A 15,893-nucleotide genomic window follows, 5' to 3' on the forward strand; every position below is an offset into this window, starting at 1 on the left:
TTCTCCACCCTTCCTCCAGACTCTAGGACCTTGGTTTCCAAATGAAATACAAAACTTGCTCTCATCTGAAAAGAGGACTTTGGACCACCGGGCAACAGTCCAGTTCTTCTTCTTAGCCCAGGTAAGACGCCTGACGTTGTCTGTGGTTCAGGAGTGGCTTAACAAGAGGAACACGACAACTGTAGCCAAATTCCTCGACACGTCTGTGTGTGGTGGCTCTTGATGCCTTGACCCCAGCCTCAGTCCATTCCTTGTGAAGTTCACCCAAATTCTTGAATGGATTTTGCTTGACAATCCTCATAAGGCTGCGGTTCTCTCGGTTGGTTGTGCATCTTTTTCTTCCACACTTTTTCCTTCCACTCAACTTTCTGTTAACATGCTTGGATACAGCACTCTGTGAACAGCCAGCTTCTTTGGCAATGAATGTTTGTGGCTTACCCTCCTTGTGAAGGGTGTCAATGATTGTCTTCTGGACAACTGTCAGATCAGCAGTCTTCCCCATGATTGTGTAGCCTAGTGAACCAAACTGAGAGACCATTTTGAAGGCTCAGGAAACCTTTGCAGGTGTTGATTAGCCGATTGGCATGTCACCATATTCTAATTTGTTGAGATTAATTTGTGAATTGGTGGGTTTTTGTTAAATGTGAGCCAAAATCATCACAATTAAAAGAACCAAAGACTTAAACTACTTCAGTCTGTGTGCATTGAATTTATTTAATACACGAGTTTCACAATTTGAATTGAATTACTGAAATAAATGAACTTTTCCACGACATTCTAATTTATTGAGATGCACCTGTACTGTATGTAGGGATTGTGTGTCTGAATACTGTATGAGCAGCTCAATCATAACACATGTCAGAGATTTTATGATACAGAATATCACACGGAGACTGATGATGAAAAAAAGCAGGATAATTTATTTGTCAGTGGGCCAAAAATGACAAATATTGGAAAATAAAAAGTTGTTTTCTGTAAATAAATATTAATGGCAGCTAAAATTATAATTACCGTTAGTTTTAACTGAAATATTTATATTTTAAAAAAGTTTGCTGTTAGGATTGTTTTAGCAAAAAAAAAAAAAAAAAAAATGTTGTTGTTTATTATAGCATTTATTCATATAGTATGTTAATATTACATTTTTTATAACTAATATTAATTACTTAATACTGCAGTATAGTAGGTTTTATTCATTTAAAAAATATATGTTTATTTATTTATTGTTTGTTTGTAGATTTAGCCATTTTAGTACTTCAACCCAAACTTATTTCATTTAGTTGCCAAGGCATTTACATTTTATATATATATTTTATTTTTCCCCCTATATTTAAATTACCAAAAATTTTTTTTTTACGTTTTAGTATTATTATTATTATAGTTGTAGTTACCAATAACACTGCAGAATTAATAACTAATAAAAACTTTTAATATTTAGAATAAAAAAATGTTTCTATGTACAGTACATATTTATTTTAATCTTTTTCATTTCACTGTGTGCATGTCTGTATATATATATATATATATATATATATATATATTTATTTATTTATTTATTTATTTTTAAATGCATTATATTATATATTATAGTATATTATACTACTACTATATTTTTATATCTTAACTATTTTTTATGTTTTCAAGTTTCATTTTAATTTTAGTTTAAGTTTTAGTCATTTATGTAATTTTTATTCATTTTTAAAAATATTTTTATTAATTTGTTTGTTTGTAGTTTTAGATTTAGCAATTTTAGTACTTCAACCCAAACTTATTTTATTCATTTATTGCCTTTTATATATTATATATATATATATATATATATATATATATATATAAATATATAATAGTATATATAATTGTATTTCCCTATATATGTTTAAATTAACGAAAATTCTAATTAAATGTTAACATTTTGAATGGCCTGAATTTAATGTTAAAATTTAAATATTGTTATTATTATTTTAGTTTTAGTTGCCAATAACACTGCAGAATTAATGAGTTTAAGACTCATGGTCCATATTATCAGCTATCTGTTGTCACGGTGCACACAGCGGGGAGGAACGAGGAGTAAACTCAAATATAACAGTCTTTACTCCAGACAAGACAGACAAGGCAGGGCAGACACACAGGAACACTGGGAGTAACAAGTAGACCAGACGAAAACTAACTGAACAGACAGGAACTAATATACACAAGATAATTAACACACAGCTGAACAGAATCTAAACAATCAAACTAAATTAGGACAGGAACAGGAAGGACCAGATAAGGGCATAGAGGGGGAAACACACAAGACACACTGACATCTGTTTTCTCTCACCAAGGGTCTGCTGTATATAGAATGCCTTTAATGTAATGCACATGCACTTGTTTCTGTTTATAACGTTCAGTTCATCTTGAAGTCAATGTGGAACAACATTCAAACTATTTCACTTTTAATGCGACACATTTCTGAAAAATCAATCAGGAAAATTATCCGAGAGGAACTGATTGGATCGTGAGCAGTGTTATGGATGTTCTTCACCAGAATGGAGCAAAACCCGATTAAGCAACAAGTAAATACTCAATAATTGATTAACGTGCATCAGTGTGTGTGTGTTTCCTTTAGAATAATGTGCTCTGGTGTAAACGAGCAGGAACGGCTGAAGCTGTGAGTGGGTCTGGATTGATGTTCAGGGAATCCAGCATTAATAGGCTGGTGTCATGTTGGCATTAGTGTTTATAATCCTCCATTTGTCCTGAATCGCTCAGCAGCCGGTCCAGTCCTAAACCGCCTTTCTGCAGCGCTTCGTTCCTTCATTGCCGTTTATTACCCAGAATCCCTCAGATGAGCGCGTGGATCCCGTCCAAACGGATCAGATATCTTCACTTATCAGAAGTTTCCTCATCCAGAGCAATTCATCCTACACGCCAAAACATATACAGGTGTGGTCAAAGATTTACCTTGCAGTATCTGCAAAATGTTCATTATTTTACCAACATAAGAGGGATCATACGATATTTCACATAAAAGTCATTTCCATATAAGAGTCCACAAGAGAAAATAATAGTTGAATTTATGAAAATGATCCCATTGACATTTACATACACTTGAGTCTTTTATATGTAAAATCTAATTCAGGTCAGTACTAACTAAAAAATAACATGCATTTTATATAATCCCTCTTATTTTGGTAAAAGAATTAACATTCTGCAGACCACAACTGTGTATTTAAAAATATACAAAAAAATTTTAATAATATTTTTGGACATGTTTTTTAAAAAGCATTTTAAACATATTTTGCCCAATTCTGTCATTTGAAGAAAAACTTTATTTGTTTGTTGTAACACATGTGAACACGTAACACATATAATTATTTGTTTTTGTAATATTACAATATATTAAAAATTAGTTAATTCATCATTAGCTCAATATAAATCTAGTTTTTTTTTTTTAATCTATAGTAGGTTATTCAATCCACATTTGCATTTGTCCTAAATGTAGGCTTTACTGTAAGATTGAAAATGTATTTTCTTGCCCTTGAAATACATTTTGAAATACATTTTCATAAATGAATGTTGAAACTAAATATATTACACAGTTTGAGAAAATGGCAACATGCTTATTTTCATTTAATTTTTAATTTTTAAAAAATTTAAAATTTTTATTTTTATTTTTTCCCCCTGAAAAACATTTTGAAATATACTTTAGTAAATGAAGCTTTAAACTTTCATGATTTTAACTTTTTTTATTTAATTTTTTAATTTTTTTATTTTACCTGAAATATATTTTTGGAATATATGTTAATGCATAAAGGTTGAAACTAAATATATTTTATACTTCAAAAATATATTTCAATGAGCTTCACTGTTTACAGCATATATTTAACATATATTTAAAATATATTTTTGTCAAATAAAATATATTTTGTTGCTGTATGAGATAATACAGTTTTAATCTGGAGCAAACAGAGCTTAAACTGAGCTCTTCTCCATTCATGAGCTTCCCCATTGTATTCAAAACTTTCAAAAAGTTTTTCATGTCATTAGAAACCATAAGAGTTTATTTTTCAGAACGTAGTGATGGCACTCCAAACAAGGTTAGATCCAGTGCTCATTACAGTGTTAATGTGAATAATAGTGTCACGTTTTCCTTTCAGGAGCAAAGAACTAAAGTAATAATTCACCCAAACGGGATCGTTCTGTCATCTTTTACTCGTCTGGCTTCCTCTCTTCAGCGGAGAAACAGAGGTTTGACGTCATGATGTTCAGATCAGAGTCATTTTTATAATGAATGTGAGCGCAGATTTAGTCTGTTCCATACAGATTGTGTCATACGCGCTTCTTTCATGACATGCAGTCATTTCGGAGCTTCTGTTCTCTTCAATGTTTGAAGAGGAGCAGAGTGAACTTTCTGCTTTCTGTAATGTTTCACAGAAAAGAGAAAGTCGTGCAGGTTTGAATGACATGAGGGCGAGTAAATGATGACAAAATGGGAATTTTTAGGTGAACTGCCTCTTTAAGTAGTTCGGTAAAATTGTCTCCTGTTTGCCATGTTATTTTGTCCTGAGCTTTATGAACACACACACACTCATTTTACATGGTAATGTCACACATTCTCAGTCTAAAAAACTGTATATAAAACATGCAATTTTACAATTTCATAAGTCCTTCTTATACAGTCAAATACATACAGATTAATAAAAACTAATGTATGCCAGACTCAAGTGACAATGCTTGATGTGACCCTCATAGTATTTTATTTTATTTTATTTTATTTTATTTTATTTTATTTTATTTTATTTTATTTTATTTTATTTTATTTTATTTTATTTTATTTTATTTTATTTTATTTTATTTTATTTTATTTTATTTTATTTTATTTTATTTTATTTTATTTTATTTTATTTTATTTTATTTTATTTTATTCTATTCTATTCTATTCTATTCTATTCTATTCGCCTGCCCATTCAGCCCTTCCAGATAATGGTAAACAAACTTGGCTTGCTGTCTGCGAAGGAGGCTCGAACCCGAGGCTCGGCTCGAAAGTGCAAATTATGGTTTCGGAGTCAATTCTGATTAATATTTTATTTTTTTTATATTCTGCAGCTCTGGCCGTTATTCTTGCATTCTCATTCTGATCACATATTCCTACACTGCGGTTTTATGTTTTACATATTTTCATATGGACTCTCAGTAAATGTTCTAGTGTATGTGATGCTGTGATATTAGCAGTATTGATGCGGTGAGTCTGACTGCAGCGCTCTGATGTCTGTTCGCTGCTGGCCGTAAACTGCTTTTAGACACATTTCCTGCACAAGCACTTCGATGCAAAAAGCAAACAAGCAATTAGGAGGCAAAGTGTGGCGTTTGGAGAGCAGTAATTTCAGCAGGTCACGAGAGAAATTTACTCAGCATGCGTGTGCTGGCATGAATTGGCAGAATCATGCCGATCACAAACAGCATCTCAATTAGAGCCTCAGGCAGATCGAGCATCTATTTCACTCGACATCAGGACCCTCCATTCCCACCGGACACAGATCCTTCTCTTGAAGAGCTGAAGACGCTCACAGTGTGATTGAGACACCTGTTACACACAATTTAAAGGAGTAGTTCACCCAAACATGAAAATGTGTTCACCCTCAGGTCATCCGAGATCAGGATGAGTTTGTTTCTTCATCAGGTTTGTAGAAATGTGTCGCTGCATCAGTGTCTCAGCAATGGATGCTCTGCAGTGAATGGGTGCCGTCAGAATGAGAGTCTGATAAAAACATCACAATAATCCACACCACTCCAGTCCATCAGTTAACATCTGGAGAAGACAAAAGATGAAACAAATCCAGCATTAAGATGTTTTTAACTAAAATGCGAGTCCATAATAACGCTTCCTCCAGTGAAAAAGTATTCTGGTCTGAATCAGTAGAGAAATCTGCACAGATCAAAACAGTCCAAAATAGCTTTAAATATGTGGCTGGATTTTGATGCGAGAGACAACAGCAGATGCACTTTTTCACTGGAGGAAGCATTATTATGGATTGATGATGTGATGATGGATTTGTTTCAGCTTTTGTCTTCTCAAGATGTTAACCGATGGACTGGAGTGGTATGGATTGGTCAGCAAGAGATAGAATATATATATATATATATATATACTGTGTACAAATATATTGTGTATGCATTGGTTACTAATCATTTATATTATGAATGGAATGGCCATTATTTCTATAATTCAGTTTGACATGATTGACCTTTAATTGCAAACCAGCAGTATAGTTTATATTGATGCAGTGAAGCGTCAGAAACTGAAAGATCCTGTATAAATGTGAATATATGATGATGCTGAAGCTGCAGGACAGAAACTCTGTGTGTGTTTTAATGGGGATGAAGGGACGAAGCAATGAGCTTATTAAACTCCCACAGTCCCTTTCTCAACTCTTATGACATGAGATTTTTCCCCTATCTTGAATCATTGTAACTGTGTGTTTTGAAGGCCTGTTCTTTTTCTAATTTTCTCTCAGCAGTTTGACAAGCACCTGTATATATTTCAGAAATATGAGCAGGTTTTTTTGGCTTTCCTTCGGATGGGTTTCCAGCAAAAGCTCGTCTTTGTTGAATCTTCTCACAGAGATCACGGCCGACTCGATTCATATTCACGACGACACCTCAGTTTGAAATGACTGTCAGATTAATCACAAAGCACCGACAGTGAGGATTTAGAGTCTGTCTGTCCTCTCCGGCTCTGGCTTTCACACAGAAACACAATGTTGTGTGTTAAATACTCAAACACTTGCTCATGTGGCTTCAGAGATCACATGGAGCCATCCCTGTGTTTAATTATCCTAGAAAAGTTTTATGTTTGTGGAGTTCAACATGTCTGTTTGAAAGAAGTCTCTTCTGCTCATCAAGGCTGCATTTATTTGATCAAAAATACAGTAAAAATTTTGAAATATTATTACAATTTAAAACAATTTTACAATTTTGTTTTGTATGTGATTATCTGTTCAAATGTAATTTATTTCTGTGATGCGCAGCTGTATTTTCAGCATCATTACTGCAGTCTTCAGTGTCACATGATCTTCAGAAATCATTCTAATATGCTGATTTGCTGCTCAAGAAACATGTCTGATTATTATCAATGTTGAAAACAGTTGTGCTGCACAATATTTTTGTGGAAACCGTGATACATTTTATTTTTCAGAATTTACAGATGAATAGAAAGTTCAAAAGAACAGCATTTATTTGAAATATAAATATTTTGTAACATTGTAAATGTCTTTACTGACACTTTTGGTCAATTCTATGTGTCCTTGATGAATAAAAGTATTAATTTATTTCAAAAAATTAACCTTACTGATATTATATACACTGAAAAGCAATAGAAACATTTTTCAGTAATAAATTGCTAGTAAATTTTACAAACAATTACAAAGAAACGGAAAGTAACGCATTGAATTAAATGTAACATTTTAAAGTAGAAAACCTGAAATAGCATTATATACAGTATGTGTCTGTATATATATATATATATATATATATATATATATATATATATAAAACCTTGCACAATCTGCTATATATTTATGTGATGTGGTGGTCTGAAGTATAATATGCTGTTATATCCATATCAGGAGCTGTAAACCTCATTCTGCAAAAGCATAAGTATCATAAATCTGAATCTACAGCCACAATGTCAGTTTTTATTATTTGGCTCCAGGCTGAAACAGTCTGAAATATTGTGTATCAGTTCACATTAAGATGATCTTATTGCCCCCATAAATGTGTGTCTTATGTTTAGTGTTATAAACCAAGATCAGTTATTGATTTTATAGAATAAGATACTTGATAAGTTATGAATTGCAGTCCGTGTTTCAATGCTTTGTTTGTAAGGTGACTGAATTTAAACAGAGCCTATAAACAAATAGCCTGAGGTTAAATACATGGCACTAATGAGTTGGGTGGCCCAAATTACACAGACTGAAAAAAACAGATCCTCCCTCTCTGTGTCTCGACTTTCCCAAGATCCCTTGACTGGGACATTCAGTCCTCATCAGATCCTCCCCTTGGTTCTAAAGGAACACGACGGTTAATCTCTGTCTCGACTGGGACGCGACGGTGAAATAAAGCGAATGGCAGTGTGTGGTATCACCTTGTCACTCCACAGAACACGTGGCATCTTAGCACGCTAGCTGAATTGACACTGGCATTGTCGAGACGAAATGGCAAGGAGGGGCTCCCAGAGGACTCGTGCTGGCATTTGTTTGACAAACGAGTGACTGTGACATAGTGCCACACAGCATCTTTACACACACAGCTGTAGAAAGATGCGACTTCAGCTGAAAATGTCAGACGTGTTGAGGATTGAGAGCTGGCTGCATTTAAAAAATACTGGAACCAAATGGTTTTCAAGACATTCCATTAATAAATTTCTCACAAATCTCATCCATGCTTGTGAAAGAGTTGCAGATGGCTGAGAACACTTGTGACTAAAGCAAAAAGCACCTAAAGTGTAAACAGAGAGTTTACACAGCATGATTCATTGTTTTCAAGGTCGGGTCGTTGCAGTTCAAGTCTCAGTGCTTATTGGTGCATCTGCGTTTATTTCAGACCTGCGTTCCAGATTTCTGCAGACTAACAAGCTTTGACTTGCAGAGTTTTGATGCTCAGGCTGATGGTACGTCTTGTGTGGGTGGTTTATAGTAACACGCTGTCGGGTCATATAAAGCGATGCGCAAAATAGCAAGACACTATAGGAGAATAGGGTACAACTTTTAACAAACAGATATCTCAGTACTTTCCCTAGTTAAATAAACACTGTACAATAAGACAATTGTTTTGTATTACAGGTTTTCTAAAATTTTATGTTTAAACACGCAAATGATGCATTATCTAGTGAAATATGCCCTAAATTTCTTTACATTTACAGAACAGACATCTAAACATTGGTTTAAAATTCTTGTTTGATTTTGTTGACATATTAGAGTTAAAGGTTTTTGTAGAAGGGATTTTGGATTTCTCTTTTTATCACTCCATAAATCGGAAAATACCACAGGCAGACAGAAAAAAAAGCATTTCAGCTATGTTTTTAGAAGTAAAATGTTAAATATATGTCAATGTAATGTTATATGAACAAACCCCTCAGTAAAAATCTGCAGAATACAGAGAGGAATAAAACTCTAAAATTTGGCGTATGTAAGAGCTGCTGAAGTGGGGGGAAAAACTTTTAAAAGTATGCATTGGAATTAAAATCTAGCCTACAGGTGCAAATAGATCAAGTGCAATAAACAAACACTTAAATGTGTATTTTGGATTTTTTCTTTCCAATAGTTTGAACATTGATTCAAAATTCTTGTTGACATATTAAAGGTTTTTCCAGATGTGATTCTGCATTTCTCTTTTTATCACTGCATGAATTAGAAAATACGGTCAACAGAAAGAAAAAATATATTTTCACCATGTTTAATAAAATGTTAAATATATGTCAAACTAATGTCATATGAACAAACCCCTCAGTAAAAACCTTAAGACTGTAGAGAGGAATAAAACTGTAAGTTTTGGTGTATGTAAGAGCTGCTGAAGTGGAGAAAAAACTTTTAAAGTTATGTATTGTCATAGAAATCTATAGACGCAAGTAGTTAAAGAGTTATACACTTGGATGTTTTCTTTCCACTACTCTAAAAGAAGACATGTTATGGAAGCATAACTGACCCGTGCACAAAGAAAAACAATGATTTTGGCTATAGTGTCTTGTCTTTATCTGTGGTGTTTGTTCAGCAAAGTTGTGTTGAAGTCTGTTTCTAAAAGGCCATTTCAGCTGTATTGCGTGAAACGCCTTCATAGATGTAGATTATTCACATGCATCAGACATGCGTCGCTGCTTCTGCACTTGTTCATGCAACATTAACGTGTATATATGGTTCCGTCAATGCTCCATTAGGCTCTAAATGGTGTGTAATGTGTGAAATGGTATGATTAGAGATTGAAGTGATTTTTTTCTCATGCAGATTCGATGGACCAAGACAGCAGGCAGCGTGTCGGACCGATTCCAGGACTCCAGCGTATTCAACGAAACCCTTCACATCGCGAAGATCCAGAGACATCAGGGCGGACGCTATTACTGCAAGGCCGAGAACGGACTGGGTTCACCGGCCATCAAGTCCATCAGGGTGGACGTCTACTGTGAGTTCAGCTCAGATGTTTCGTCTAAATGTCCTGCAGAGAAATAATAACGGAGTCAGTAGACATCATAAATGAATGTGGAGCAGTTTGATAAGAAACATTTGAGTTCATATTAAGATCTCTAACACTTGGCAGACTTTGGCAGATCTGAGCGATTATTAGGTCTTTTTTGCAGGAGAAACATTTGAGAAGAAGTTATTTTTCTCCATTCACTCTCATTGCAGTAAAGGAGAAACGGTTGATGTTATAGAGATCTCAGTGGTGATTTCTCTTTTCCGTGAGTGGTTTATTCGTGTGGATTGTTGGTGTTTCTGAATCACAGTCAGTGTGAATGACCATTTTGACTTTGTGGTTTTTTTTATTATGTAGGCATCTTAATGGAAAGAATAAGACCAAATGCAAATAAAGGTTATTTTCTATGGAAGCTCATTTCTGCCACGGAATGAAAAATAAATAAATTGTGACATTTCATCTCAATTCAGAATTTTTTTTTTTTTTTTTTTGCAATTCTCGCCAAAATCAGAATTGTGAGGAAAAAATAAATATTTAAGTGAATAAACACAGAATTGCAAGACATAAAAAATGGATTGCAAGAGTTTCTGAGTGATCTCACAATTCTGAATTCTGACTGACCGGCCCAGAATAAAAACTTTGAAAAAAGGTATTTGCGACTTTTTATCTCACAATTCTGACTTCTCTTTTTCCCCGCAATTCTAAGTTTATACTGTATCTCACATTTCAGACTTTTGTTCTCAGAATTGCGAGTTTATATCTTGCAGTTCTAAGTTTAGTTTCTTGCAAAACTAATTTTATATCTCACAATTTCAATAAAAAAAGTTCTGAATTGTGAGATATAAACTAAGAATTGTAAAAAAAAGTCTGAATTGTGAGACAGTCACCATTACCTTTTTTTTAACGAACAGGTTTCTATGCTTTCCTGCTACAAAATTGGCTTTAGATCTGAATAGTTATTCAAAGTGTGGAAGTTTAAGGACTTTATGATTTTGTTCTGTTTTTATGATTGTTGACTGTACATTGTGATCACAGTGAGATCTTGTGTAGAAGTCAAGACAGACAATGTATATTTATCGACCTTATATGTCAGACTTAATGTTGTCCATCTCATTTAAGATTTTGGCAATGATTGAAAGCAGTTGAAGCTGAAATTTCCAATTTCCAAAGAGAGAATTGCATTGTTTTTATAATTAAAAATTATGGAGAGGAGATTTTTAGGCATTATTTGGACAGAGAGAGGAGGACTGGAATCAAAACTAATGCCTGATTTAAACCTGTGTTTCCCAAAACCCATGTATAACCACTATGCCACGGCTCTGACAGTATGTGCAGCTCTTTTAAGAATAGTTCATATATATATATATATATTTGATATAGAAACCTTGGAGACAAAATCTCAAGAATATCATATTTTCTGGTCCTGCTCATATTTCACCCAAAAATCAGGAGAAAATTACATGCAACCCCTCAAATTCTTATTACTGTAATCCAAACAAAATAATTATTTAAACTGTGAAGTGTTTATACATCATGCTAGTACTTGTTGTACTAAAAGTAAATTATGCTGATAAAAAAATATATATTTGTATTATATAAATGAGATTCTAATGAGAATCACTGTTGAAAATAATTAGTATCACAAAAACAATTTAATAATTACTTGTACTAAAAATAAATTCTGCTGATAAATATATTTATATAAAGTATTATTTAAATGAGAATCTAATGAGAATCAACACTGAGAATAATGAGAGTCACAAAAGCAATTAAAAGTAAGATGACCAGTTACAAATGACATTAATGAGAGTTTGGGCAGAAATGTGTTGAATTGTCATGAACACAATGTTGCATTGAAATAAAATGTAAACAATCCTGCAGTGGCATAATAACATAATTTCTAAGTTTTTTTCTTTTGATTTTGGGGTGAATATGATTCTGACATGTTAATGAGGGTCAAACGAGCATCCCAGCATCTCTCCGGAACATCTTCCCGAACCCAGCAGAACCTCATCCAGTATTCGCAATCAGAGAGTAGCGTTTGATCAGCTTGTTTCTGTAACGCTGGTGGTTTGTCTTCAGCCACCGCCGGATCAATTTCACACGTCCAGGTGGAAGCAGGAGAGGTGTGGAGGATTGTGTTTCAGCTTTGAGCTGGAGCCGCTCTGAGGAGAGAGGATTTCCACGAGCTGTTTGATAGAGCGGCCAAAACTCTCAGCCTCTCTTGACACGAGCTTCAGATCTGAGACCTGAACCACAGCAGTAGAGCGCATGATCATAACCGTAAACCATCATTTATTTAGCTGTAAGTTCACAGAACACACTACTATTTAACATTTTGGAATAATTACGTTTTTTTTTAGATTTAGGAAAGTATCTTCTGCTCACCAAGTCTGCATTTATTTGATCAAAATACTGTAAAAATTGTGAAATATTATTAGAATTTTATTAGAATAAGTGTTTTCTATGTGAATGTTGAAATTGTATTTATTCCTGTGATCAAAGCTGAACTTTCAGCATCATTACTGAATTTACTGAACACTAGTCTTCAGTAAAACTAAAATGTATCACGGTTTCCACAAAAAATATCGGGCAGCACAGCTGTTTTCAACATCAATCAGAAATGTTTCTTGAGCAGCAAATCAGCATATTAGAATGATTTCTGAAGATCATGTGACACTGAAGACTGCAGTAATGATGCTGAAAATACAGCTGCGCATCACAGAAATAAATTACAGTTCAACAGATATTCACATAGAAAAAAAAAAAAAAAAAAAACATATTTTTTGAATTATAATAATATTTAACAATTTTAGTTTATTTATTTATTTATTTATTTGTTTATTTATATCTGTGTAAAAACAGATTCACGTGAACACACTAAAGACTCAAAACAGCCAAACAAATTTTCTGAAATTGTTTATATGATGCCTAATTTGCATAATTAATTAAATATGTATTAATTTTATAAAGCCAATTGATAAAGCCAGATTAAAAATTATTTTCTTTTTTTAATCTAATAATAGAGATATTAGAGTCAAACATTTTGGGTTTTTTTTTTTTTTTGTATCATTGTTTGATTTTTATCATTGAAATTGTAAAAATTGTCTTAAAATTTGTTTTAAACTTTTACTTAAAATACTAAGTAAAATATAAATTAAAATTAATTTAAAAATATAAAATCAATGCAAATATATATATATATATATATATATATATATATATATATATTTTTTTTTTTTTTTTTTTTTATATTAAAAATAAAATCTTATCCAAATTCAATTCTAATTCAAACATTAACCAAAAATGGAATAGTATATCACACTAAAATAATAGTGATAACCTTCTGGTCACCATATACATAAATACAAATAGGAAATAAAACAGTTGTCAAATAAGCATGTTTTCTATTCTGTGTCCTAACCTCCTGAAACATTAGTGTCTCATATATTAAAGCAGTCAATGCAATTTGTGAAAGAAATCAATTAAATCTGGTTGTGTGTGAAAATATTCAGATGTAACCCTCTTTGTAATCGTTAACATTTTCATAAGTAACAGTAATTTAATTACACAATTTTTACATAATTTACATTAATAGATTACAGTTACATTTATTTTGTAATTAAATTACGTAACACCGTTACATGTAACTAGTTACTCCCCAATGGTCAGAAATTGAGCGTGTTTAAGAAAGCAGTCAGTGCGTGTTTGAGGAAGATGTAAAGCAGTCTGTGTGAATGCTGTTTCAGGAATCTGAGATATAAAGTGAATGTCACTCTTCGGCTGCTGTTTTAAAGGTCTCGCCGTATGTTTTTCATTAGCTGGAGAATTCCTCTGGAGAAATGCTAAAGTTGTCCCCGTGGGCCGAGCGTAATTGATGGTTCGCTGTTTTTAGCTCACTGTAGCCTTGATTGTTATTTAGCATTGAAATTGCAAGCCTCTACAAAACCTTCAGCGCTGAAACATGAAAAATTGTGTCGGGCCGTTTGGCCTTTATCAGTGCGTCTCACAGCCGTCTCTGTGGATGGACAGATCCATTAAAGCAGACGTTTGCTGAAGAGAAACGACACGAGCTGCTGTCAGACACAACCAACACAAACCAGTTTTAAACTTTGCTTCAGGGCCGGCCCACTATCCCACCCCCTCACTCAAGATGACTGTGAAAATAGATTTTAATTATGCAATATAATAATTTATTTTAAAAAAACATTTGCCAAGTGCATACACTGCAAAAAAAAAAAAAAAAAAATTTTATGTCTTGTTTACTTGCTTTTCTGCTAAGCAATACTGAGATTGAATTATAGCAGAGAGTACATTGAAAGATAAAATTGCAAGAAAAAAAAAGTAAAATACAAAAATCCCTTCAAAACAGTCAAAACATATTCAATAATACTACTCCAACAAATAATAAAAGATATACATTTGCACATATATAAATATATGTCTGTCCATGCATGAACAAAATATACAAATATATATTTTCTAAACAAGTAAAAATGGTCTTGTTTTAAAAAAAACAACAAAAAAAAGGTCAAAATTAAGTGAGTTTGTTTAGAACAAGCAAAATAATCTGCCAATGCTTTAAACAAAATAATTTTATTTCAAACAGAAAACACTCACTTAATTTTGACTTGTTTTTTTTTTTTAAACAAGACAATTTTTACTTGTCTAGAAAATCCTTTTTGATTTAAGATTTTTTAGATATCTGGGCTGGAAACAAGACAAACAATCTAAGTCAGAAAAGCATTTGTTTGCAGTAATAGGCTTTCTAGTGTTAATATTACGCTACTATAGCAACAATTTAGGACAGTCTGCTTCACAAATTCACATTTTAATTGTTACATTTGACACACAAATTTTCCAAGCAACTACACTGAAAAACAACAACAACAAAAAAAAATGATTAATTGAATTTACAAATTTTTAAGTGGTTGCAATTAATTTATTTTAGCTACATTTAAATAAACAGATTTAGTTGATTAACTTTCAACATTTTTTTTTTTTTTTTAAACATAGCTAAAATAAATAGTTTGCAACCACTTACCTTAAAAAATAATTAGTATGTTTTCTTCATTGTAATGCAGCTCTACTGTGTAAGCTAATGGTATGATGAAATCATTTTTTAATGTTTAATAGAGGGCTAGATGATCGTAGTTAGTTGATTATTTCACTATTGTTTGTTGCTGTTGTTCTAACTTACCATAAAATTATGCATCTGCTGTCTTAGACATAAATATATCTGGTGATCTTAAATGTGTTTATTTCCTGGATGTCAGATTTTTGAATATATTGGCCATTGCGATTTTGTTTTATATAATATCATTCAATACTCTGCCATCTGTATTTGCTAGTTTGTTATATTTGGGTCATTCACTCGGAACACTTTTTTTTCATTATTATTTCACTGCGGTACTTTTCCATTGTATTTCAAATATATATATATATATATATATATATAGATATAATTATAAAAATAATTTCTCTTTCACTGTATTCATATTCACAGTCTGTTTATTTGGTTATTAATCAGTCTCACTCATTTGCATTAGATTTAATTACTTTAAAATTGACCAAATTTTTCTATTCCTTCAAAATCATAATATATTTATTAACTGTAAATTACAAAATATTATAATTATTTATTTCACTATATTTATACTGTAAGTGAGTCTGCTTATTTGGTTATTTGCATTTGATTTAATCACTTCAAAATATGAAATTCCTTAAAT

The 15,893-nt window shown here is 32.4% G+C and overlaps 1 protein-coding gene across 1 annotated transcript in view; it reads left to right on the forward strand.

Annotated features, from left to right (window-relative positions):
- Window positions 1-15,893, forward strand: part of LOC131526565 (MAM domain-containing glycosylphosphatidylinositol anchor protein 2-like) — a 184,429-nt gene that overhangs the window by 65,246 nt on the left and 103,290 nt on the right. Inside the window, 1 exon segment of the mRNA XM_058754901.1 lies at window positions 9,978-10,152. Coding sequence (XP_058610884.1) covers window positions 9,978-10,152 — 175 coding nt within the window.

The sequence above is a fragment of the Onychostoma macrolepis genome, chromosome 20, assembly GCF_012432095.1.
Source record: "Onychostoma macrolepis isolate SWU-2019 chromosome 20, ASM1243209v1, whole genome shotgun sequence".
Lineage (NCBI taxonomy): Eukaryota > Metazoa > Chordata > Actinopteri > Cypriniformes > Cyprinidae > Onychostoma > Onychostoma macrolepis.